This window comes from Stegostoma tigrinum, chromosome 9, assembly GCF_030684315.1.
Source record: "Stegostoma tigrinum isolate sSteTig4 chromosome 9, sSteTig4.hap1, whole genome shotgun sequence".
Lineage (NCBI taxonomy): Eukaryota > Metazoa > Chordata > Chondrichthyes > Orectolobiformes > Stegostomatidae > Stegostoma > Stegostoma tigrinum.
The window spans coordinates 18,376,559-18,402,925 of record NC_081362.1 but is presented as its reverse complement, the minus strand read 5'-3'; the positions used below and the strand labels follow the sequence as shown (position 1 = coordinate 18,402,925).

The window sequence follows — 26,367 nt, the reverse complement described above, 5'->3', positions numbered from 1 at the left end:
AGGAAGAACGGTACTGCTATTTTATGTGAAGAAGTAAATCCTAAAATCATGTCAGAATGACCTAGCTCTATTTTTAAGATTATATCCCTCTGTCCTGGACTCCCTGTGCAGACTTGTTGGGCCGAAGGGCCTGTTGCCACGCTGTAGGAAATCTAATCTAAATATGAATGCGGGCTAATAAAGTTCTGAATAAAACAACAACATTAGTAAAGATGATGGTAAAACTGTTATAAAGCCAACAGCTTGGTAATTTGCTTTAGGGGAGGAACCCTGTTGCTTTTACCTCGTTTGGCCTATATGTGACTCCAGACACATGGAGCGAAAAAGCCTTTCAGTTCCATGATGCCACGCAATATGTGATGCTCATGCCAGTGAAACCCACATGATAAGAGTGATTTTTTTTAAAAAAATAGTATTTAAGAGATTTACTAGGGTAAGACAATTCTGTACCTATGAATATCCGTAACATTTAGAGAAGCAAGGAAGTTGTTTTGATGTTTTCTTCATCCTTTCAAGCTACTTACAAAGAGAAATAAGAAAATCTTTCAATTACAGTAGCAGAAGGTGACCCAGATTTCAACCTACAATAATAGAAGCAGCCCAAGGGATGCACAGTGCAAATGGGAACACCCTTGGATGCATGATCTACTTAGAGTTACCAAGCGCATATGGAAAGTTTTATGAACAACAGCTCTTGAAGACACTTCAAAAGAAAAATAATATTTTTATATATGCTTCTTTTCATGACCATCGAGCATCACAAATGCTTTATAGCTAGAGAGGTATTTTATAGTTGTCACCTCACTGTTATAATGTAAAACTCATGACAACCAACTTGTAGACCGATATCTATCACAATCAGTCAAGGGGTAGACAGACCAATAGTCTGTTTTAGAGTGGTTAACTAGGATGGCAGAAAAAATGTCCCCTTGTGTACTTTAAAATAGTGTCATGAGATCTTTCACATTCACCTGAGAGAGAAGGCAAAAACATTTGTTTGAAAGAGATAGTAGGAACTGCAGATGCTGGAGAATCTGAGATAACAAGGTGTAGAGCTGGATGAACACAGCAGGCCAAGCAGCATCAGAGGAGCAGGAAAGCTGACATTTCACTTCTGAAGAAGATTCTAGGCCCGAAACATCAGCTTTCCTGATCCTATGATGCTGCTTGGCCTGTTGTGTTCATCCAGCTCTACACCTTATCATCTAACATTTGTTTGATGTTTGATTGGAAAAGGTGGCACCCCCAACAGTGCAGCATCCCTTCAGTACTGCTTTGGAGTGTCAGCTAGGATTATATACTCAAGCGTCTGGTGCAAGGTTTGAACCTATGAGTCAAGAGTGTCACCATTAATCCAATGGCTGACATCAGAGTGTTTCAGAGTGAAGTTATTTGAGGTGGCATTTTGACAGTTTATTTTTGTCTGTTTTCTTAGGAATGGAGGAACAATAAGCTGCAATGCTGTGTCACTGAACAGGCACCTACAACACGATCATAATTCTTTCAAGCATAGCTACATGTGGGCCAAATATTGTTGAGAAATTAAGAGTTAATATGGCATAAATGAGCAAAATAAAGTGGTTGAAGAGGTCCAAGTTGCTACTGGCTTCAAGCATTGATTCCACACCAAGGGGTTTGGATCTTGCACAGCCAATGTGAACCTGGGAAAGGCAATGGTCCAACGGTATTGTCATTAATTATTAATCCAGAAACTCAGCTAATGTTGAGGACCTGGGTTTGAATCCTACCACAGCAGATGGTGGAACTTGAATTAATTTTTTTAACAAGTCTGGAATTAAGAATCCACTGATGGCATGAAACCATTGCCAATTGTCGGAGAAACCCATCTGGCTCACTAATGTCCTTCAGGGAAGTAAATCTGTCATCGTCACCTGATCTGGACAATATGTGACTCCAGACCCACGGCAACATGGGTGACTTGCAACTGCTCTCTGAAAAGGCCTTGCCAGCCACTTGGCTCAAGGGCAGCTAGGGACAGCTACTAAATGCTGGCCAGCCAGTGATGCCCATGTCCCACAAGTGAAAATTTAAAAAAAACGTCATGTGTCATACATGGTCAATGTTGTTGAGACATTGGTGTTCACTCAAAATATTCCACAAGGTCTGATGAGCTCTCGAGCTGAATCTGCACAGTGGAGCTGAGTTGTTACCTGCACTGCAGTTTACTACATGTGACAATGTAGTGGTTATATAGTGGAAGACAGTAGGTTAGATCAGCCCATCAAAATCCTCTTGTAATCTGAGGCTGGTTAGATAGGCTGATCAGTGTCACCGGTAATCCAGCAGCTCAGGCTAATGCTCTGAGGGTGTAGCAGCTGTAGAAATTTACGATTAGTAAATAAAACCTGAATTGGTCACTTTAAGAAAGGGATTGTTAAAATTGTACGCCCAGTACATTTTGTACAAGCAGTTGGGAGAAGGCACATGCGGATTGAGGCACAGACTGAGTGAGAACATGATACTGGAAATTTAGTGCACCATAGGAATTCAGTGCATGGGGAAGGAGTGCTTTGTCTTTGCTTCCTTTTTCTTGTTCATTGCTTATAAGGTCATTCCCCAGGGTTTATCATTTGTACAGCTACATTCTTCAGCTTCAACTGAGCAGACAGAAGGGAGTCCTAGTTTAACAGCTGCAACTTCAGGGCACCACTGACTGGAAAAACAAAACATAACAGGGACATCTCAGGAAAGTTGTGGGTTGATTAGTTTGTGATTTTAAAAAGAGTTTATATTTTTTAGAAGAACGGATTAACTTAGAAACAACAGGAATAAGTGGAAGTCAGGGTCAATATGTTGAAAGAATATAAGTAAGCAAAGTAAGGTAAGGGAAGTACAGTTCGCCTAAGGAAAGGAGTTAACAGTATTTTTACATAAGCGTAATTATTATAATTTTTAGAAAACAAAGTTGCTCAAGATCTTAATTTGGCTGAGTGGCTGGACTCAGAAGTTGATGGGTTTATAAGGTGTTTCTCTGACTGGATGTCTGTGTCCAGTCAGGTTTCATAGGGATCGTTGTGGTTTGACATTTGTGGTTTATATCAATGATTTAGAATTGAATGTAGGGGTGTTGATCAGTGAGTGCACAGACAATGAAAAAACATGGTGGGATGGTAAAGAGTGAGGATGAGAGCCTGAGACTACAAAAGGATACAGATGAGCTGATCAGTGGTAAATGGAATTCAATTCAGTTAAATGTGAGGTGATGCACTTGAGCAAGACAAACTGGGCATGACAAATGGTAGGACCCTGGGAATCACCTTGAATCAGAGATACCCTGGTGTGCATGTCTACCTGTCCCTTAAGATAGCAGGACAGAAGGATATAGTGTTAAAGAAGACATGTGGTATACTTGCCTTTATTTGTCAAGGCATAGAATTTAAGAGCAGGAAGATTATACTGGAACATATAAAAAGTTGAAAGGGCTATTTTCTGTGCTGTGGATCACTGTGGCTATGTCTCAGTTGTGGTAGCAATCAAACCATTGTTGATTGTCATAAAAACCCCACCTGATACACTTAATGTCCTTTAGGGAAGGAAATCCCCCACCTTTACTTGATCTGGCCTACAAGTGACTCTTAACTTCGCTCTGAAATTGTCAAGTACGATTGTCAGTTCAAGGGCATTAAGGGATGGGCAATAGATGTGGGCTTGCCAGTGACATCCACATCCCCCATCAATGGATAAAAATATATGTAGCAAAGCCAGCAGGTGCTCATAAACATAACAAGAGCATCTCAGAAATGCCCTATTTATATGATGAACAGTCTCACTGGAGCAATAGCAAACCACAGCACCAGACAATGAGAGTCACCTATAGGTCCCTCATGGTATGCACTCCACAGGAGACTGGGAACCATCAAAATGTACATCAGCAGGCCATTGGAAAAACCTTGAGACTAAGCAACCCACTTAAATATTATCAAGATGCTGCTTGGCCTGCTGTGTTCGTCCAGCTCTACACTTTGTTATCTTAAATATTATCTGGTATTGTTTAGTCATCGGTGATAATAGAGCCGGAGCCCAGTAAAACCCGGTATCTAGTCAAGCAGAAGAAAAAACTGCATCCATCTCATACCCTTCAGGACTTAGGAGTGACATAAAGAATTTCAATGCCAATGGAGTGCCAGTGTTGTCACATAGGAAGCATTGCAGCCAACCTGACACACAGCAAAAGATCAAAATGAAATAATGACCCAATAATCTGGTTTACTGATGTTAAATATGAACCAGAACATACAGGTACTAAACTCTTTCATAAGTAGTGGCATGACATCTTCTATGTCCACCCAAGAGGGTAGACACAGCATTGAAATAACTCTTTAGAGGCCAGGATCCCATCACCAATCACCCTTTATTTACAAATGCATAGCCTTTGACCACTGAATCAGGCATTCAAGGCCCTATATCTCTGACAATCACCCTTTCATGTCAGCTAGATCTCCTTGATTGAATCAGATTAACAGCCCCTGTGAGGAAACACATTCTAGGAAGTCCAGCTGGCTGACCTCATTACAATCAGTACAATCCTCCCCCTCTCAGTCCATGGACACAGGGCGGACCAATTTAACTGCCTCCCAGGGTATTTAACAGGATCCTCCAACTCAGAATCTAGCATGGGAGACATGAAACAAATGGGAGTTCACCTCTTGGGCCTGGAGCACCTTGGTAGATGTTCACTCCCTTCTCCTGGAGGCAGAACCATTGATGTGACTATTTCCATCATGTCCATCTCTGATTCAGAGAACTTGACCTTCATATTTGATGGAGAGGGTGAATCCTCAGGTTTTTGAAGTATTTCTGAATGCTCCAAGAGGCAGGGAAAGTTTTCCACCCACACAGTCTGCAAATTTCCAGCTTTCAAATGGTCCACATGCTTATTCAAGGCAGTTACACCCTACTCAAACTTTCCTGACCTTGAGTCAATTATGCCTCTGATCCATGTTGGGCCATTTCAATGAATTGTGCATCAAACTTTTGTCTCCTCTATCAAACATTTTTGCTTGGTGGAGTCTTGGATTTGGCACTGGAGTTCCTGATGCCATTTCACCCTACATTCCCAGGCCCAATAATATCAGACTTAACTTGGTGCAGAGTCTTAGACCATAAGACATAGGAGTGGAAGTAAGGCCATTCAGCCCATCAAGTCCACTCCACCATTTAAATCATGGCTGATGGGCATTTCAACACCACTTCCTTGCACTCTCCCCGTAGCCCTTGATTCCTTTTGAGATCAAGAATTTGTCGATCTCTGCCTTGAAGGCATCCAACGTCCTGGCCTCCACTGCACTCTGCGGCAATGAATTCCACAAGCCCACCACTCTCTGGCTGAAGAAATGTCGTCTCATTTCAGTTTTAAATTTACCCCCTCTAATTTTAAGGCTGTGCCCACGGTTCTAGTCTCCCTGCCTAACGGAAACAACTTCCTAGCGTCTTCTGCCCATTAGCAACTTGGCGTGTGCTATCCCTGTAGCTGCATGAGGGGTGGACCTATAATCAGACAAGAACAATGACAACTGGTATCTAGAGTGGCCAGAGGCTGTTTCTTCAGTCCTGCCTTCAAAGTTTGAACCGTTCTTTCTGCCAGGCCATTGGACAATGGGTGATAATATGTCCTAATGTGTTGAATCCCATTCAACTTGAAGAAGTAACTAAACTCCCTCCTGGGAAATGATGGCCTGTTATCTTTGAACAATACCTCCAGGACACCATGTGTCATAAAAGATGTGAGCAATTTTCCCATCATTACTCTATTGTTTGATAAATAAGTCCTATGCATGTAGAAACACATTGAGTGGGCATCCATGATGACTAACAGCACTGAACCCATGAAAGGCCCTGCATAGTCAACATGAAGCCAAATCCAAGGTTTACATGGCTATTCCAGAGATGTAGGGGAGATGCTGGTGGTAATTTTTGCCCTTGCTGACACTCTGGGCACTGTCCCATCAATATGACTATGTCTGTGTCAGTACCTGGCCACTAGACATAACTCCTCAGCAACACTTTCATTTTGGAGACCCCTCGATGGCCTTAGTGGAGTTTAGCCTGTACCTGACAGCTGCCTTCGCTCAGGACAATCATTCTCGTTCCTCACAAAAACATGTTATCCTCTACCATGACTTGATTTCACCAGATCCACAAAGGCTTTAATTCTAGCTGTGACAACCTTTTGGTTTCCCCAATTAATATCTATTGTTTCTGTTTTGAAAGGACTGGATCTTTCTGTGTAAAAAAGTGATATTGTCAGCTGTGACTGGTAGCGTGTCCAGAAAGTTTGATATCATAGCCAACTATTCCATAGGGGGTAGCATGTTTGATATATCTGCTAATACTACAATGTATCCGCATTCACTACAGAACCTCCCAGATGGTATTCTAACTTGTAATTATATGCACTTAATATTAGAGCACACTGCTGAATGTGTCCTGAAGCTACAGGTGGCACTGTCTTATCCTCTTTAAGCAGACAAGTAGGGGTTTGTGGTCCATGATTATCATGAATTTTTGCCCAAAAAGATATTGATGGAACTTTCTGACTCCAAATTTGACTGTCAATCCTTCTTTTTCTATTTGGGCATACTTACACACTGCATAAGTCAAGGTCGCGGATGCATAAGCTATTGGGCATTCCTCTCCAGCGGGCCACCTACAAACTAATACCACGCCAATGCCATATGGAGAGCCATCAGATGTCAATACTATCTTGGGATCAGTGTGCCAACACATTAGGGGATGACAGTCATCTCTTCACTGCATCAAAAGCTAGGGTCTTTTTATGAGACCATTTCCAAGACTGAGCCTTTTTTTAAGGAGTTTGATGCAATGTTGCCAGGATGGATGCCAGATTGTGTATGGACTTTCCACAATTATTTACCAGACCTAGAAATAACCTAAGCTCATGGACAGATGTGGATGCTGGGGCACATTTCATCTCCTTTACTTTACCTTCCAACTGATGTAACCCAGTCTTGTCAACCTTGTAGCTCAAGTAGGTCACTTGGGGGGCCTGAAACACACATTTTTCCCTTCTAAGGCGTAGGTCTCATTAGGAAAATGCCATAAGGACTATATGCAAGCTCTCTAAGCGTTCCTTCTTAGTTTTCCCATCAACCTGAGGTAAACCTTGTGAAATGTTTTCTATTATCCGCCGAAAAATTGAACACGCTGATGACATGCTGAATGTCATATATATAAGTACCCGTTATGGTTATTAATTTAGCATACTTCTGAGAATCTTGGTCTAAACATAATTGCAAGTAAGCATAGCTCATGTCCAGCCTTGTGAAGGATAAACCTCTTGCCAGCTATGCACATAAATCTTCTGAGGGATTGGGTATTTATCCAATTGTGAAAAATGGCTCATAGTTTGTTTAAAATCTCCACAAAGGCAAACTGACTCATCAGGCTTCAAGATTCATAAAACCGGTGCTGCCCATTCTGCAAAATGGACAGATTTGATGATTTCTTCACTTTCCAGTCTTCTGAGTTCTGATTCTATTTGTGGCCTTTCGGCAAATGGCATCAGACGGGCCTTACAGAATCGTGGGATTGATTCCTGGTCAACATACAAAGTCACTTTGGCTCCTCTGATAGTCCCTGGACCTCTCTGGAAAACCTCTGGGTCTTTAATTAGAACTTCATTCATTTTCTAGTTGAAAAATGTTGAGCCAAACTAGGTGAATCTCTTACAGCTAATTTCGGCCCATTAAGTTTTGGCCTGAGCCTGTTCTATGTTCTACTACAATCACTGGTAATCATGCCAGTTGCCTTTCTTATGAGACCAGAACAGAGGTTGTACCCTTAAACTGCAAAGATTCCCCAATATAGGTTCTTAGTTTAGCTGAAGTCTTGCACAAATTTAAGAGCTGCAATCTAGGGTGAATTTTATTAAAAACTGGTTCTGCGATCACTTATTACGTTGCATTTGAACTGGATGGCCATTTAACCAAATGTTTATTTTGATTGTTCCTGGTTTGGATGTTGCTAAGCAATTTAACTGTTTCAAACCAGATGCAAGTGGAGTTTCCAGGGTATGAACTCTCCTGGACAACTTCCTGAATACCAGCCTATGAGTTATCTTATCCCATTTAAGTATAATAGGACTCTGTTGCTGTCCCGAATCCACATATCAAAAACAATTACAATGTCTTTTAGGACATGATCCTGAAGAACATTGAACTGTTTGGCTGAGACTTGACTTTGTTATGGAGTTTTGCTGTGAGCTGACCTGGAGTTACTCTTATCAAGACATTTCCTGAGTGACGCTATGTAATTGCCTGCACTCAAGTGGTGTTCCTCAAGCTCAGGCAAACTGGCAAGGGTATCCATTTCCATTGGAATATCTTGCAACTCGCACACTTCACTCGCTGCATTTTTAAATGATAGAGCCAGTCGTAGCGCCTGTTTGAAGTCCAGTTGGGCTTCAGCTAGTAGGTGTTTTTGCATAGACTCATAATTAATCTAACATACTAGACTGTCTCTAAACATCTCATGAAGGATTAAACCAAATTTACAGGCTTCTGCCAGACATCTTAACCTAGTCAAAAATGCCAATATGGATTCCCCTGGCTCTTGAGTTGCCAAGTAAAAGCAACATGGTCTCAGAGTTAAAAGATCCTTGTGGTCGTAATATTCCTAAACTATGTCAATCAAGTTTTGAAAGATTTTAGTATCAGCTGCCTCAGGAAATGTTAAGGTCCTATTGACAGAAAAAGCAGCAGCTCCACAGGCTGTCAGGAGAATTACTTGTTTTCTTGTCTGCAGCAATGTCATTTGCCTGGAAAAAAAAAAATATTTCTATACACTGGGCCTAGTCCTCAATGCCAGAGTTGAACAAGTCAGACTTCCCAAACAGAAGCACAGTGAGAGAAAAATGCTTGACCCCAAATTCAAAACTGCTGCAAGTTTCTTCAGGAACATAATTTACTCTCATTGCTAATGAAATAGTTCTTCAGAGGCTGGAATCCCATCACCATTGCCCTTTTTATTTATAAATGCATAGCCTTCTATAATAACTCTGCCTCTCACTGAGTTAGGCATTCAGGGTCCAATATCCCTGACATTCACCCTTTTACATCAGCCAGATCTCCCTCATTGGACCAGATTAATAGCCTCAATCAGGGAACTCATATTCTATGAGTGGGTGGCTGACCTCATTACAGTCACTGCAACAGTCAGTTTAAAATCGCATGTCAAAGCACACAAAACAGGGCAGCACACCCTCACTATGAATGCCAGTTCAGATTATGTACTCACATCTCTGGTATGGATTTGGACTCACAATTTTCTCTCTCAAAAAGAATTCCTGACGGTGTTTGGGCATTATATTCAACAGATATATTTTAAAAGGTAGCACAGGCACTTACCATATCAGTCTCTAGTACAATAGTCTGCTTGGTGTTTTGGGCAGCTATATTCCATGTTCTCACAACCATGTTTCTGCTGCTATGTGGTTGCAGAATGCTGCAGCTCTTGTTATACAACCTCCAATCTTTCATAACATTTGCAATTCATCTTCATTATCCAACAGCTTTCTCTGGTAACAGAATAGGCTCTTGCAATTTGCAAGGAAATAGTACCTGTTATGACCTCAGAATGTCTTGAAATGCCATACAACCAATGAAATTGTTTTGAAGTGTAGCCACTGCTCTTATGTAGGAAGAAATTGATGCCAGTATATGTGTAGTAGGATCCCACAATGACATTGTGATAATTATGATAACATCTTTTCCCACTGTTCAGGAATAAATGCAGAAGGTTGAGGAGTGACCTCCCACTCTTCTTTGAAATAGTACCATGGGATCTTTTTTGCATTCACTTGATTGGTTCAAAGGCATCTGTAAAAGAGGGTGCCAAGTATTGAAGATGGTAGCCTTGGTTTCCCAGGGAGCCACCCTCCCCTTTAAAAGGAGGCCAGTGTCAAGCAGAAGTATTGTGTAAGGATGCGGGCTCTGGCTTGCCTGATTTGGTGTTGGTGATCAGAATTGAGACTACCATAGCAAAGAGAAAGTGAAGGTGTTCCTGTATTCTGCATATTGCCCAAGTACCATATGTATGTAATAAATGACCCACACAAACACAGAAAGCAGATCATACTGTACAGCCTCTGCATCCTGTTGTTCCCCAGGATGAGAAAATATATTAATGCCTCCATGAGATGCATTATTCATCCCGCTCCCCCTCAGCTTATGTGACACACAAAGGTTCACTGTAATGTTGGCTTTTACGGCTGCTAATGGGTGGTCTATCGTTCTAAGGATCTTACTTCTGCAGTAAGTAGTAGCTTCAATGATGATTTCCTGCTAGATCTCAGCCTGTTAAGGAACTGCTATTGAGTCAATCCCAGGTAGCTGTGATAAGGCAATATACCAAATGAACAGTTAACAATAGGATCACTAGAACAGGAATAGGCCATTCAGCCTCTTGAGCCTGTTCTGCCATTCCATGAAATCATAGCTGATTTATGGCCTAACTCTTGCCACAAAAACAGAAATTGCTGGAGAAACTCAGCTGGTCTAGTTGCATTTATCAATAGAAAACAGTTAATGCCCCAGTAGGGGAGATGATGACCTAGTGGTGTCAGGGCTACACAGTTAATCTAGAGACTCAGACAATGTTCTGGGGATCTAGTTCGAAAGCAACCACAGCAGATGGTAGAATTTGAATTCAAGAAAAACATTTAGAATTAAGAGTATGATGATGACCATAAATTCACTGTTGATCGTTGAGAGAAAACCCATCTGGTTCACTTTAGGGAAGGAAACTTCCATCCTTACCTGGTTTGGCCTACATGTAACTCCAGACCCACACCAACACTGGGCACTTAAAGATAAGAAATGACTGCTAACCAGCGATGCCATATTCCAATGAATGAATAAAAGAAAGAAAAAGATCCAGTGACCCTTCTTTAGAACACACTGTATATCTGCCTTTGGCTCATATTCCTTAATAAAAATTTATCTATCTCAATCTTGAAACTAGCAACTGATCTAATATCAACTACTATTTAGATCTGACAGCTCCAATACTGGAGTAACTCACTGAAATATTCACTTCAAATTCCAATACCCTGAAGGTCTATAATACAGCAATCCACTAATCAGTATATACAATGCTTAGTATATACGACCACACCTCCCACAACAAAAATAACAGCACATGTTCAGTGCCGTACAATGTGACACTGCAATCTCTTCCCAACTCTGACAAGCTCAATTAATTTAATATAGGGCTTCACTAGTTCTGGGTTTGGAAGCTTAAAGGTTATATTACTATATCCAGGGAGTGCAAGTTCAAATCTGACCATGCTAATTTGAACTGATTTCCAACTTTTAAAAAATGGACATTGAAGAAAACTGGCATCTGCAACAGTGATCATACAGACTTTCATTTAAATTTCCATTCTCTATTTCATTTAATTGACATTAAGGCACAGTGGCTCAGTGGTTAGCTCTGCAGCCTCACAGCACCAGGGATCCAGGTTCAATCCCAGCCTTGGGCAACTGTATGAAGTTTACACATTGTCCCTGTGTTTGTGTGGGTTTTCTCCGGGCGCTTTCCTCTGACAGTCCAAAGATGTGCAGGTTAGGTGGACTGGCCATGCTAAATTGCCAGTAGTGTCAGGGGATTGTAGGTTAAGTGGATTAGTCATATGAAATACAGGGTTACAACGATAGAGTAAGTTATTCTGGGTAGGATGCTCTTTGGAGAATGGTGTGGACCTGTTGGGCTGAATGGCCTGTTCCCAGACTGTAAGGATTCTGTGAAAGGCAGCGTCAGATGTTAGGTTATGACTGACTGATGATTCCAACATCCTTGTTCCCTGCTACCCACTCTATCCCCCTCCCCAGTCACTGCCACAAACTGAACAGGACACACCTATTCTGTATTAACACTACATTAAAACCCCTATCCCCTCCATCAAAAAGTTCACTTGGGCCTATCTCAATTATATAACCAAGACTGTCCTTTACTTCAGCCCACCTTCTGTTCAAACAATGCATTTTTCACCTCAAGAATCAACTATTCAAGTTCGTTCATCACCCAATTTTCATCCTTCCACACACCCCAAGAGATCCAAAACTCAGCTGTACTTAATACATTGTTGTCCAGTCTCAATACTCAATCACTCCTTTCCTTCATGACTCATGGGTCCCATTAAATTTCAAATTTAAAATTCTTTGACCTAACAAAATCAAAAATGCTGGAAATGTTTAGCAGGTCAAGCAGTATCTACAAAAAGGATTGGTATTAGTGTTTCAGGTTGAGGTGACCTTTCCTCAATCTGGTTAGAGAAAATTGGTTTTTATATGAAAGGATGAGGTTGGTTGGATGAATAATGAGCTGGATGAACAATGGATCTATGGCTGTATCAATTGATCAATGGATGGTTAAATTAACAATTCTGTAGCTGAAAGGGCAGTTATTCAAGTTGCTGGTTGGAGAACCAGAAGGAAGGATAAGAGGCTAGAGGAATGTCTGGCTGGCTGTATGGTTTGCTTGGAAATTTATTGTTTGGATAAATGACTAATGGGATAAAAGGAAAGCTCACTGGAGTATGTCAATCCAGATTGTTGGTTAGAAGTCTCTTGTGCGTTTGAAGTTTTGGTTGGACATCTACATAGATGTCTGGGTGGGTACTGGTCAACTGGATAGTTGGGTAGGCAATGGCCTAGTGGTATTATCACTACACTATTAAGCTAGAGATCAGGGTAATGTTCTGGGGACCCAGGTTTGAATCCCACCATGGCAGATGGTGGAATTTGAATTCAATAATAACCTGTAATTAAGAGTCTAATGATGACCATGAAACCAATGCTGATTGTCAGGAAAAACCCATATGGTTTACTATTGTCTTTAAGGTAAGAAATCTGCCATCCTGACCTGGTCTGGCTGATATATGACACCAGACCTACAGCAATGCGGTTAACTCTTAACTGCCCTCTGGGCAATTAGGTTGGGCAATAAATGCTGTCCAGTCAGCGATGCCCACATCCCATGAATGAATAAAAAAATGTTTGGTTAATTTTTGTTCAGTTGGATATTAGGTTAGACCAGTGGGTGCCAAGATTATAGGCTGGATGAATGTATTAATTGAAAGGATGAAAAATCCAATAATAAGTCACTAACTGACTGAACGAAGAGATATCTAAATGCACATACTCCTGTTATTATTATTTGATTCATTATTTTCACATTTACCTTGTTCCAGTTAAAAGTTTTGTTTTGTGTACAACACTGGGAGATCATACCAAACAAAGTCCATTAGGGTAATAAAACAAAATGAAGAATACAACATTACAGCTACAGAGAAGGTGCACAAAGAGCGAGATCAACATTTAAATTTGAAATTTAAGAGATCCATTCAGATATCTGATCACAGCAGGGGAAGACACTATTCTTGAATCAAAAACAGAAGTTGCTGGAAAAGCTCAGCAGGTCTGGCAGCATCCGTGAAGGAAAATATCGGAGTTAGTGTTTCAGGTCCAGCGACCCTTCCTCTGAACAGGGTCACCTGCCCTGAAATGTTAGCTCTGATCTCTTTTTCTTCACAGATACTGCCAGACCTGCTGAGCTTTCCCAACATCTTTTGTTTTTGCTCCTGATTTACAGCACCCGCAGTCCTTTCAGTTTTTACTGTTCCTTAATCTTTTGGTACATGTGTTTAAGTTTTGTATCTTCTGCCCAACAGAAGAGGTTGGAAGATGTTATAACCAGACTGAGAGGGATCTTGATGTTGGCTGCCTTCCACAGGCAGCGAGATGATGGAGGTATAAAAGTATAGATTACAGTATAGATGTTAGCCTGTTTTGGTTGAGTGACTGGGAATTCAGTAGGCTGCTAGCTGATTGGTGGGGTGATGCATTGGGTGGATATTGTGCAGAATGTATTGATGAATAGACAGATGTATTGAAGAAAAAGACGTGTTTGAATGTCTAGCCCGCTGACTTGATGAGTGGACGGATCAATTGATATGTGCATCACTGAATAGATGAATGATAGGCATGCCAAATGTTTGAAGAGGTAGACTGCTAGCAAGATACTTAGATGGCTAGCTCTCAAATGGTACAATCTGTTGGATGAATAAATGACTGGCTGGTTTGGTGAGGACATAAATCACACAACACCAGGTTATATTTAGAATACTGGTGGACTACAACCTGGCATTGAATGATTTCTGACCTTGTCCACCTCGGTCTAACACCAGCACCTCGACATCATGTTTTAGTGAGATAATTGGGGGATGGAAAGCTGGTTGGCTACTTTGTTGGAGGGGATGGTTTTCCCATGACATAGTTGCTTGAATGGAAGAAAACTGAGATGAAACAACTAATTTTCAATCTAAACATAAAGGATTTAAGAGGAATGTTCATTTTATCGCAAAGCCAAATAATGTATGCCAAAATCAATCAATAAGCATCGCTTTGTTGTCAACAGATAAATTCCCTGATCTCACTGCACAATAGTAGCATTTAATGTGATTATTCCAAATTTATTGAGTAGAAGCTTTGAGACTGTCAGATTGTATTAAATTAATTGCTTTTCTTTTCCTGACCAGTCAAATGAACTCTCAACAACTTAGTCCAGCCCAAAAAGACCTAAACTCGCATTACAAATTTGCCCCAGATCAAATTCCATTGGCCTTTGTGCATATACAAAAATGCTTTATAAGGGCTATCATTGTCCCTGTAGAATTACTGGGCACAGTATATAATTAATGCAGCGAAGTGCAATTATATCATTTGCACAATGTCATTTACAACATGGAATCATTATGTGCTTTGCATGTCAAATCATTCTACTTCGCTGCTCTTCATGGCATATTTTTTCTCCTCAGTCGTAGTGACAATCCCACTTTAAAATTACAAATATAGACAGGAGAAATGTAAAATCGACTGTGCAAATATTCAGCTGCAGTTTTGGTGCAAAAGGTTTTAACTGGGAATTTACATCTTTCCCCAGTTCCAATGGGAAGTCTGTGTCATGGTCTGAACCAGGAACTGGACGGCCAGCGAAGGGACAGCACATGTGGCATAGGCTATCAGTCCACGTGAAGAGCAAAGATGTTGCATCTAATCAGACAGCTGTAATCAAACCCCTGACTAAACCATACCAGAACCAGATCAAAAATCTCAGCTTCTCAGATGCAAGCACAAAAGCCCTTTACAACGTTGTGGAAGAAGATGAAAGTGATCCACTGAGACTCGACATTCCCAATAGTCCAGAAATGATGTTGCAGAGACGGGCAATGTCTATCACACAACTTAAAGAAATAGAAGATTCCCAATTTTTCATTTCTGATCAGTTGCAAAAAGATGTTTCTTCACAACAATCTGTAATGGATCAGTTGCACGGAGTGGTCAATGCATTTACAACCAATATGACTGACCTTGATTCAGTGATTACAGTGCCAGTGCCCGGGAATGGGGTGACGCCACTGTACCAGCTTGACGAACAAGTACTCCCACTTCAGATGACTACCTTCAATCCTCAACCCATTTCACCCGTGGTGGAGGAGGAGGAGGAGGAGGAGGAAGAGGAGGAGGAGGAGGAGAGTGAAAGATTCAACCTCATTGACAACTTCATTTATGACAACACAGAGAACCAGGAGGAATTGGTTGTCCCCAACAAACTCACGTTGGAGGACTCTCCAGCACTCACACCTCCTTCCCCTTTCCGAGATTCAGTGGCATCAGGCAGCTCCGTTCCCAGCTCCCCCATCTCTGAATCAGTGCTGTGCACCCCACCCAATGTTACCTATGCCTCAGTCATTCTGAGAGACTACAAACAAACTTCCTCAACTCTCTAAAGGTTTAACCTTTACAATGAGAAGTTAAAGTTTGCTGGGGATTTCAACATGAAATATTCGGGGTTTGTGGGGGGGGAGGTGGGGTTGGGGGCACATGCTATGGACTATGTTGTGAAACATTTGAAAATTAAAAAGGAAAACAGTATATTATCCCAGTTGTCTGTACAGTCAAAATCACTGTAATTTTGTGGTAGGGTTCCCTTGCTAAGTCCAGGAAACATCTGGATTATGTAGCAACTCAGAACAATAGTTTCAGAAGCATTATCATAGGGGTAGGCATGCTAAAATATGCTATCTTATTGCACACTACTTTCATTTCAAATAGTTATTGTATTATAATTGTTGGGCAGTCTGATATTTCACTTTGTGCCAACTGCCAACTGTTAATACCAATTGTCAGGTGAACTTCTGTTGTGTTAGTTCTGTGTGTATGTATATTGGGTCGCAAAGGCTGTAGTTTCTGATTTATAAATCAAAACTGGGTCAATAAGATCAACTCATCAACAATAATCTGCAACTTGTTCAAATCCTGGAGTTCTTTATTCCTCACAGTTTGCCTCACATGCGACAAGCAGCCCATTTAGGGTGGGTCATAGCGTAACAATTATGTCTGCTATCTAACAGAAAATGGTGCTCTATCTGCGTTTAAATAAAATCACTACCCTGTCACAAAAGGACCTGCTATTCTTGCTTCCCCCAGAAGTAGGACGGTAACCTCTCAACCCGTCACAATCATTTCTCGATTGATTCTTCCAAACCTGATAAATGCCACAGTAGTACAAATGGGAACTGTTGGAGAAATGCAGACAGAAACAAGTTGAAGTTTCGAGTTCAAAATGACTCATTGGAAACTTCTTTGAAATGCCATGGGAGGTTGGCTCTTGTTTAAGCACTTGCTTTCATTCCCAGTGTTGGAGCAGCAGGATCTGTTGATTTAAAAAAAGCAGTGGTTGTCAGATGCATTGGAAAAGCTGCAGAAACTGCAGTTTTATTCTCTGGAGTGCAATGATTATAAATGAACTTCTTCTTGTGATATTTTGTGATAATGAGCAATCCGTAAGGTTCAGAATATGGACCATAATTGCAGGCATGTCACTTTTATTTTCCGAAATAAATAACTCTGCATTGATCTACTTTAAGAATGAACTCAAGGGAAACCAGGGAAGAGCTTTGAATTTCCAGCTCTGTTTGTTTTTGAAAGATTCCTTTGGAAATCTTGTACAAATGGTTAAAAAGCAACACAATCTTTGGATAACAAGGTATAGAGCTGGATGAACACAGCAGGCCAAGCAACATCTTAGGGGCAGAAACCTATGGTGTGCAATAGTGATTGCAGTGGTCAGTGCTTCTGATGATTTACATCTCAGGTACATAAACAACCCATGTAATGTTAAATTCTAATGCATTCTGACAAAACAAAAATGCAGTTTTTGTTCTTTTTTTCTGTTTCATTGTTCTGTTTCCTGTCAATCTTAATCAGTGTGGCAATCTGAAGTTTGTGTCCACTGTAAAAAATGCATACCTTTATAGATAGTTTGAAACACAACATGAATTTTGCCTGGAAGTACAAAGTCAGAAGTATAAGTTTTAGAAAAATTCTGCCTCTGTAGCATTTGATTTCCCAAAAATGAGGTGGTATTCTTTGAACAGAAAGTACTGTTTATCTCCCTCTCCATAACCTTGTACTAAACACTATTGAAATAATCTGAAACAGAACCCAAAATGCTGCAAACACTCAGTAGGTCACTCTGTTTGTCTCTTCACAGATGCTGCCTGACCTGCAGAGTACTTCTAGCATTTTACATTATCACAGACTTCCAGAATGTGCAATATTTTGCAATGTAGTAATCATAAAACCCATGTGGTGCATCAGTAGATTCTACAGCTACAATATCAAGTTTTCACCATTTACAGATGCTAGCACCTTGGTTCAGTCAGTAGCAGTAACACCTCATAGTCAGAAGGTTGGTTCAGAGAATTAAGCACATGATCTCGGCTGACATTCCAATAAAGAGGGAATCTATCAGATGAACTATTAGACTGATATCTTTCCTACCTGCCCTTTGAGCTGGTCCAACAATCCCTGCAGTCTCCAAAAACACAGGAGTGTTCTCTTTAGTGACCTGGCCGATATTTATCTCTCAATCAACATCATTAAGATTAGACATCATCACAACAACTGATATTTATAGCACCTTGCTAGGCATAAATTGGATTTCGTGTTTCAACATTAGCACAATGTCTATACTTCAGGAATACTTCATCAGCTGTAAAACATTCCAAGATGATCAGAGGTCGTAAAAAGCGGCCTTTTTATATTGATTCTTTGGGCCTTCCATAAGTTCTGTGCCAAAGTTATGACAGACCATTAGGAGAATCTCCAAAGGTGCTCTGTGCCTGACCTTGGTTTATAACCTTGGAGCAAACCCACTCACTTCATGCTCCCATGGCCACATTCAAAATGAATGCAGGGTTCCTGTGACTCCCCGTTGGAATTGTAACACCACTGAACTTATCCTGCAATTGTGCCCAGAAACCACAATTTGAAAACAACCTTCTAGTACAGTTTTTGAAGTTATTCTTCCACACAAGCTATCATCCTAATTCTAAATATACATCCTTACCTAATCCCCTCTTACATGTTGTTGTCGCTTCTATATCTGCAAGATGCTCATTTTCATCACTAAAATTAGGACCACATGTTCAGCTTCCTCTGCTGTTTCACTTTTTCTATTGAACCCATCAAGGCAAAGGGTCCCGCTGTCCACAACCTTATCTCCTCTGCGTCCCTTCAGCCCTCTCTGAGCTTACCTTGTCCATGAACCTCCATGACCCTATGCCCATCATACTGCTAACTATCTTTGCTGATATTATTGCAGTTCCGTCTCTCTCATGGAAAGATTCTTCTCTCCATACTTTCCATCTTTAAATATCTCAGAATCATCCATTTTCAAACGGCCCACCCTTGACCCATCTCTCCATGTTCATTACTGTCCACCTCCCTTGCCTGTCTAGAGACTTAAATGTGTTACGGCTTACTAAGCTCTACCAGAGTCAGTGGTAGCTGGTAGGCATTTGCTACGAGAGCTGAGCCTTGCAAAATTGGCCTGTTAAGTACTTAGTAACTTCTTCCAGGTATGCAACAATATTCTCCTGATTAATCCCTCAGCAACGTTCAGATTCTGCCCTGCGCCGTTCACCAGTTGTGATGCTGGCTACCCCACGACCTCCACCAGCGGGAAGGACAAGGACTGCGGACACATGGGAACACCACTATACTCGACTTAAGTTGTATGTCATCTTTCCTTCGTCGTTTACCGGGTCGAAGTTCTGGAACTCATTACATAATAGCATTGTGGGTGCAGCGCCACCACATGGACTGCAGAGGCTCAAGATGGTGATCCACCAGCTCATACCCACGGCCATCCCAGGCTGGGTAATAAATGCCAATCACATCCGCATCCCAAAAATCGGTAACCACTGAAATAGCTTTTGACTTAAGAGGCTGTTAGCAAGCAGCAACAGAACAGTTAAGATGCTTGATCCTGGAAAAAAAATTGAATCAAGTCTTGATTTTTTCCAAGTTGATCTCCTATTCAGAACAGCGCACGGAGTAGTAATTTGTACCGGCTTCCGCTTAGAATTTATCATCTGTACCCTTGAAATAAAAATTGTCAAGTACTTTGAAATGTAATCAAAACAAAGGCTGCGGTAAAATGGGGTACAGGTATAACTGCAATTAACCAGTCTGTGTGAATTGAGAAACTGGTTCACTTCTGATCTAATGACGTATCCTGTTATTGTATCTGTGTCCCTTACCAGAAATTTCAGTCCCAATATAAATCAACACTGCGTCCCTGCACTCTCCATCTGGGGCCTTCCACACGTTGCAAGGAAGCATTAAGAAATCTAGGACAACCTAACTCTAGCGTATCACAATTCTCAGGACTGACTTTGCCTCCTGCAAGCCACAGCCAATTGCAAAGCCATCTGTGCAAATGAAAATCTACGGTCGCCAACCTTCTCAGTCCTGCATTCCACATTCCTCTTCAGTATCATATTGACTTCTGAGAAAAAAAAAATTTCTGGAGCTGTAACACTAAGAGTTGAACTGTTTTAACAACTGAACCAAAACAGCCACAAATCTCAGACCCCGAACGGAAAAAGAAACCTTTTAAACTATCACAAGCAAATTGTTGTTTCTAATTTTGGGTTTTTAACCCAGATTCAGTTTAGATTTGACTTTTATGCTAATTACATATTTTAAACCAAGTAGGCGATAAATTGATCATAGAAATTGGTGGTGCAGTGTTAACTAATATGTGTTCATTTTAAAAAAGGATTATGAATGTGTTTTTGGCTATCAACTTTTATGAACTTGTAAACTGCAAATGTAAAAAGTCTTTAGCGAAATAATATGTAATTTGACAGCAGATGGCAATAAATGAGGTTCCATTTATTGTGGTAAGATATTTTCTATTGTGTAAAAGCCTCCTTTCAATCCATCTTTATTTAAAAAGCTCTCTGGCATAGTAAAAGAAGTCATTTTTTATGCTTAATTTCATTTTTTGCATTTTAAGAATAAGCCTGTGCTTGATGAGTGACATTGGCTCCCAGTCTGGCAATACCTCAAATTTAAAATTCTTATCCTTACTTTCAAATCCCTCCCATTGCTTTGTGGATCTCAATCTTGGTAATCTCAATCCACCACTACTACAACCCACTATTTCTGGCCTCTTCTACATGCATTTCCATTACTCTGCTACATGTAGCTTTCTCACCCTCAGCTTTAGTGTTTCTTTTCTCCCCCCTCAACCTTTTCATTCTTATTTAAGATCCTCCTTCAAACCTACCTCTTTGACCAAGCATTCAAGAATCTGTTCTAATATACCATGTAGCTTGGTGTCAAATTTTGTTTGACAATACTCCTGTGAGGTGACTGGATGATTTATCACATTAGAGGTGCTATATGAATGCAAGTTATTATTGTTTTAACTCATGAAGTATCAACACTGTCAAAAGTACCAATTATTGATTCAATATGTTAGAATTTGTTTGCAGCAAGACTGAAGGAAGGACTGTTAGGTGTCAGTGAATCTGTTATTAACAATTTAATCTGCAATGATATGTTTTGATCCATGAGCTGTAATTAAATAAAGAAGGTGTGAAATATTGATCTCCTATCATTCTATATATTATTATTCGCCACAGTGTATTGTCTGAATATGCAAGATCTGCATCTTGGGAAATATTGCAGAAGAATTATCTAGTGTCAGTCGTAGAGGAAGATGTCAGCCTGTCAAAGACGCTAATGCTAAGGATGGGAATTTCTCAACTGCCAGTAAGCAAGTTACTGTACTGAGATAGAGATAACGAGGTGTGGAGCTGGATGAACACAGCAGGCCGGGCAACATCAGAGGCAGCAATGAGTGTGGTTTGTCTGTAGGCCTGCAGCACATGTTCAGCATGATTCTGTGTCAGTTTTGCAACTCCACAGTTTCTGTTCTGCCTTTCAGGGCACTTTGATGGTGGCTCAGCTGGCTAAGGTGGTCTGGAGCGAAGGTACACAAGGCAACAAAAATCCTACAATCTACTTGGCCTCAACTTGTCTGGATTAAGGAGAAGCAAACAGCTATTCCTCCATTTACCTGCGAACACACATCCAAAATCATGCATTCAAGCAGGTTTTGAATTTTGAAGTGTTTTACAATTTCAGGTTTCTTCTGTCATTACCCTACCAACTGTTACATGTGATCATATCACCTAGGTAGCCACTTCAAAAGTTTCTTCCTGCCTTGAGTGCACATTGGTTTCTCATCAGTTCATGTGGACCAGTTAAATCTGAAATATTATTACATATGAAGCATAGAGGTAAAGATTACAATAGTAATATTTAAGGTATAAATACAAGACCAAAATGATGGGTGTGGATGTTTATTGTGGGCAGGGCACAACAGACACCAGATGGATAATATAATTGAAAATCAAGCTCAATATAGAAAGTTCAGAGGAGAGTTGAAAAGAGAAGGAAAAAGTGAATATGAGAAGAGACAGGCAGCTAGTACAAAAGGGAATCCAAAATACGTATACAGACACATAAATATGAAAAAGGGTGTCAAAGGAGGATTGGGTCAATTTAGGATCTAAAAGGTTTTTTACATGACAGCAGAAGCATGTCTGACATGTTAATGATATCAGAGATAATGGGAACTGCAGATACTGGAGAATCCAAGATAACAAAATGTGGAGCTGGATGAACACACCAGGCCAAGCAGCATCTTAGGAGCACAAAAGCTGATGTTTTGGGCCTAGACCCTTTAACAGAAATGGGGTAGGGGAAGAGGGTTCTGAAATAAATAGGGAGAGAGGGGGAAGCAGATCAAAGATAGATAGAGGAGAAGATAGGTGGAGAGAAGACAGACAAGTTGAAGAAGCAGGGATGGAGCCAGTAAAGGTGAGTGTGGGTGGTGAGATAGGGAGGGGATATGTCAGTCCAGGGAGGGCAGACAGGTCAACGGGACAGATGAGGTTAGGAGGTAGGACTTGGGGGTGTGGCTTGAGGTGGGAGGTGGGGATGGGTGAGAGGAAGAACAGGTTGGGGAGGCGGGGACGAGCTGGGCTGGTTTTGGGAGGTGGTAAGGGGAGGGGAGAGTTTGAAGCTTGTGAAGTCCTCATTGATACCATTAGGCTGCAGGGTTCTCAAATGGAATATGAGTTGCTGTTCCTGCAACCTTCGGGTGGCATCGTTTTCGCACTGCAGGAGACCCAGGGTGGACATGTTGTCTGAGGAGTGGGAGGGGGAGTTGAAATGGTTCGCAACTGGGAGGTGCAGTTGTTTGTTGTGAACCGAGTGTAGGTGTTCTGCAAAGCGGTCCCCAAGCCTCCGCTTGGTTTCCCCAATGTAGGGGAAGCCACACTGGGTACAGTGGATACAGTATACTACATTGGCAGATGTGCAGGTGAGCATCTGCTTGATGTGGAAAGTCTTCTTGGGGCCTGGGATGGGGGTGAGGGAGGAGGTGTGGGGGCAGATGTAGCACTTCCTGAGGTTGCAGAGAAAAGTGCCGGGTGTGGAGTGAACAAGGGAGTCACGGAGAGAGTGGTCCCTCCGGAAGGCAGACAAATGTGGGAAGGGAAAAATGTCTTTGGTGGTGGGGTCGGATTGCAGATGGCGGAAGTGTCGGAGGATGATGTGTTGGATCCAGAGGTTGGTGTGGTCGTATGTGAGGACGAGGGGGACTGTTTTTTGGAAATGCTGGAGACACGGTTGAGGGCATTCTCAACCACTGCAGGGGGGAAGTTGCGGTCCTTGGAAAATTAGGACATCTGAGATGTACAGGAGTAGAATGCCTCATCCTGGGAGCTGATAAGGCGGAGGCGAAGGAATTGGGAATAGGGAATGGCATTTTTGCAGGAAGATGGGTGGGCAGAGGTGTATTCTCGGTAGCTGTGGGAGTCGGTGGGCTTGAAATGAATATTGGTTTCTAGGTTGTTGCCCGAGATGGAGACAGAGAATTCCAGGAAGGTGAGGGAGATGTTAGAGATTGTCCAGGTGAACTTAAGGTTGGGGTGGAAGGTGTTGATGAAGTGGATGAGCAGCTCGAGCTCCTCATGTGAGCATGAGGCGAAGCCGATACAGTCATCAATGTAACGGAGGAAGAGGTAGGGTTTAGGGCCAGTGTAGGTGCGGAAGAGGGACTGTTCCATGTACCCTACAAAGAGGGAGGCATAGCTTGGGCCCATGCGGGTACCCATGGCCACCTCCTTTGTCTGTAGGAAGTGGGAGGAATTGAAAGAGAAGTTGTTGAGGGTGAGGACGATTTCGGCTAAGCAGATGAAGGTGTCTGTGGAGGGGGATTGGTCAGGCCTGTGGGACAGGAAGAAGTGGAGTGCTTTTAGGCCATCTGCATGGGGAATGCAGGTGTATAGGAACTGGACATCCATAGTAAAAATGAGGACCGGGGTACTGCAAGTTCTGGAGGAGGTGGAGGGCATGGGTGGTGTCACGGACATAGGTAGGGAGTTCCTGGACCAAGGCAGAGAAAATGGAGTCCAGATAGGTGGAGATGAGTTTGGTGGGGCAGGAGCAGGCAGAGATAATGGGTCGACCACGGCAGGCAGGTTTGTGGATTTTCGGAAGGAGACAGAAGCGGGTGGTGCAGGGTTGGGGAACGATGAGGTTGGAGGCTGTAGGTGGGAGGTCACCTGAGGTGATGAGGTTGTGGATGGTTTGGGAGATGATGGTTCGGTGCTTGGGGGTGCGGTCATGATCCGGGGGCAGTACGAGGAGTTGTTGGAGAGTTGGCGTCTGGCCTCGGCGATATAGAGGTCAATGTGCCATACTACAACTGCGCCTCCCTTGTCCACAGGTTTTATGGTGAGGTTGGGATTGGAACGCAGGGAGTGGCACATTCTGCCGGAGAGAGGTTTGAGTGGGTGAGATGGGTGGAGAGGTTGAGATGATTGATGTCTTGATAGCAGTTGAAGATGAGGAGGTTGAGGGAGGGTAGGAGGCCTTGGGGTGGTATCCAGGAGGAGGGCTTGTGTTGGAGGCAGGAGAAGGGGTCACTAGAGGGAGGGTTAGGCTCATGATTAAAGCAGTAAGCATGGAGGCGAAAATGGCGGAAAAACTGCCCCCTTGACCTGCCCGTCCCCCCTGGACTGACCTATCTCCTCCCTACCTCCCCACCTACACTCACCTTTACTGGTTCCATCCCTGTCTCTTTGATCTGTCTCCTCTCCACCTATCTTCTCCTTTATCCATCTTCTATCCGCCTCCCCTCTCTCCCTATTTATTTCAGAACCCTCTTTCCCTCCCCAATTTCTGATGAAGGGTCTAGGCCCGAAACATCAGCATTCCTGCTCCTATGATGCTGCTTGGCCTGCTGTGTTCATCCAGCTCCATACCTTGTTATCTCGGATTCTCCAGCATCTGCAATCCCTATTATCTCCACTGTTCTGAGGATCTGGGTTTGAACCCCACCATGGCAAATGGTGGAATTTGAATTCAATAAATATCTGGAATTAAGAGTCTAATGATGACCCTGAATCCATTGTCAGATAAACCAATCTGGTTCACATATGCCTTTTAGGGTAGGAAGCTGCCTTCCTTACTTGGTCTAGACTACATGTGACTCAACGTGAAATTACCCAATGTGCCCAGGGATGTGTAGGTTAGGTGTGTTTACATGGGAACTGCAGGGTTACATGGATAGGGTAGGGTGATGGGTCTGGGCAGGATTTTGTTCAGAGGTTGGCGTGGGCTTGTTGGGTCGAATGGCCTGTTTCAACATTGGGGATTCTGTATTTTAAAAGACCCACAGCAATGTGGTCGACTCTTAACTGCTGCCTAGCCAGCAACGCGGTCATCCTGTGAACGAATAAAGGATGTAAGTGATAACAACCTAATAATTAATCACTCATCAAGGATTGATCAATTCCGTGGGCTAGTTTATTTAAAATAACCAAACACATTATAAATTATGAAGCAGTAAACTCAGAGCAGACTAACCAGCAGGCAGAGTAGCAACATTGTATACACACAGCACTTGGAGTTCTTAAGGTTGGATTCTCTTAAAGGGCAGGATAGATCCAGCAGTGACAAGCTGGTCAGATTTGGGGAACAATTAATGATCACTTGGGCAAATACGAATAAATTGAAACATTCATGTTGGATTTCCTTAAGGGAAAATCATGTTTAATTAATTTGCTTGATTTTTGAAATAAGTTAATAGAGGCAGTAGATGAAGATAATGTAGTCGACATAGACTTCCAAAAGGTATTTGATAAAGTGCTGTACAACACATTGAAGGGCACAAGGAATAGAAGGAACAGTAATGACGTTACATCGACCGTGACAGGAAATATGGAGTAGCGAACAATTTTTTGACTAAAGGAAGATTTATATGGTGTCCATCAGGGTAGGCATTAGAACCCATTACAAAGGGAATAATTCTAAAAAGAAAGCTGGAACATGCACAAACCATTGAAGGTTACAGGGACACTGACAGCAATTAATCAAATTTGTATGGTCCCGGATTTTATTAAGGGGGATAATAAATCAAGGAAATTACCTTAAACCATAGAAACCCACATCAACAGAAGTACTGTGCTCAACTTTGTGTGCCACAGTTTAGAAAGGATATGGAGGCTTTGGAGATGTTGCAAAAAAAATTTCCTCACCACTTTCCTCTCCTCAAACTTCCTCCCTGTCCTCCTGTCAATCGTCTATCTGTCCTCCCCATCCCTCCCTCACCTTCCTCTTTTCTCACCTCCTTCCCTCTCTCTGTCTTCCTCTTGCAAGCATTTCCTTTCCCACCCTTTTCTGGCTTCACAGAAACCTGACCTAGATAAAGAAACAACTCCATCCCAACACTCTGCCCCACCCTGTCCTGCTCCTAACCTTTCCCCCTCACATCCCCACTTCTTACACCATCATTCTCCCCTCTCTGCTTTCCATCCATCTTCCCCACCCGTTTCCTTCCACCACCCCTCTCACATACATACCAACCCTCCCCACATACCCCTGTCTCTGTCCC

At 42.1% G+C, this 26,367-nt stretch overlaps 1 protein-coding gene across 6 annotated transcripts in view; it reads left to right on the top strand.

Moving 5' to 3' along the window:
• Nucleotides 1-20,990, top strand: part of LOC125455041 (metabotropic glutamate receptor 1-like) — a 248,161-nt gene extending 227,171 nt beyond the window's left edge. For 3 of the 6 annotated variants that reach the window (XM_048536538.2, XM_048536539.2, XM_048536540.2), the window contains exon 9: nt 14,983-20,990. In XM_048536538.2, coding sequence (XP_048392495.1) covers nt 14,983-15,829 — 847 coding nt within the window. In that variant the 3' untranslated portion in view covers nt 15,830-20,990. The remainder of the gene's footprint in view (nt 1-14,982) is intronic. The other 3 variants (XR_007248131.2, XM_048536541.2, XM_048536542.2) reach the window with 3 other exon arrangements.
• The last annotated feature ends 5,377 nt before the right edge of the window (nt 20,991-26,367 follow it).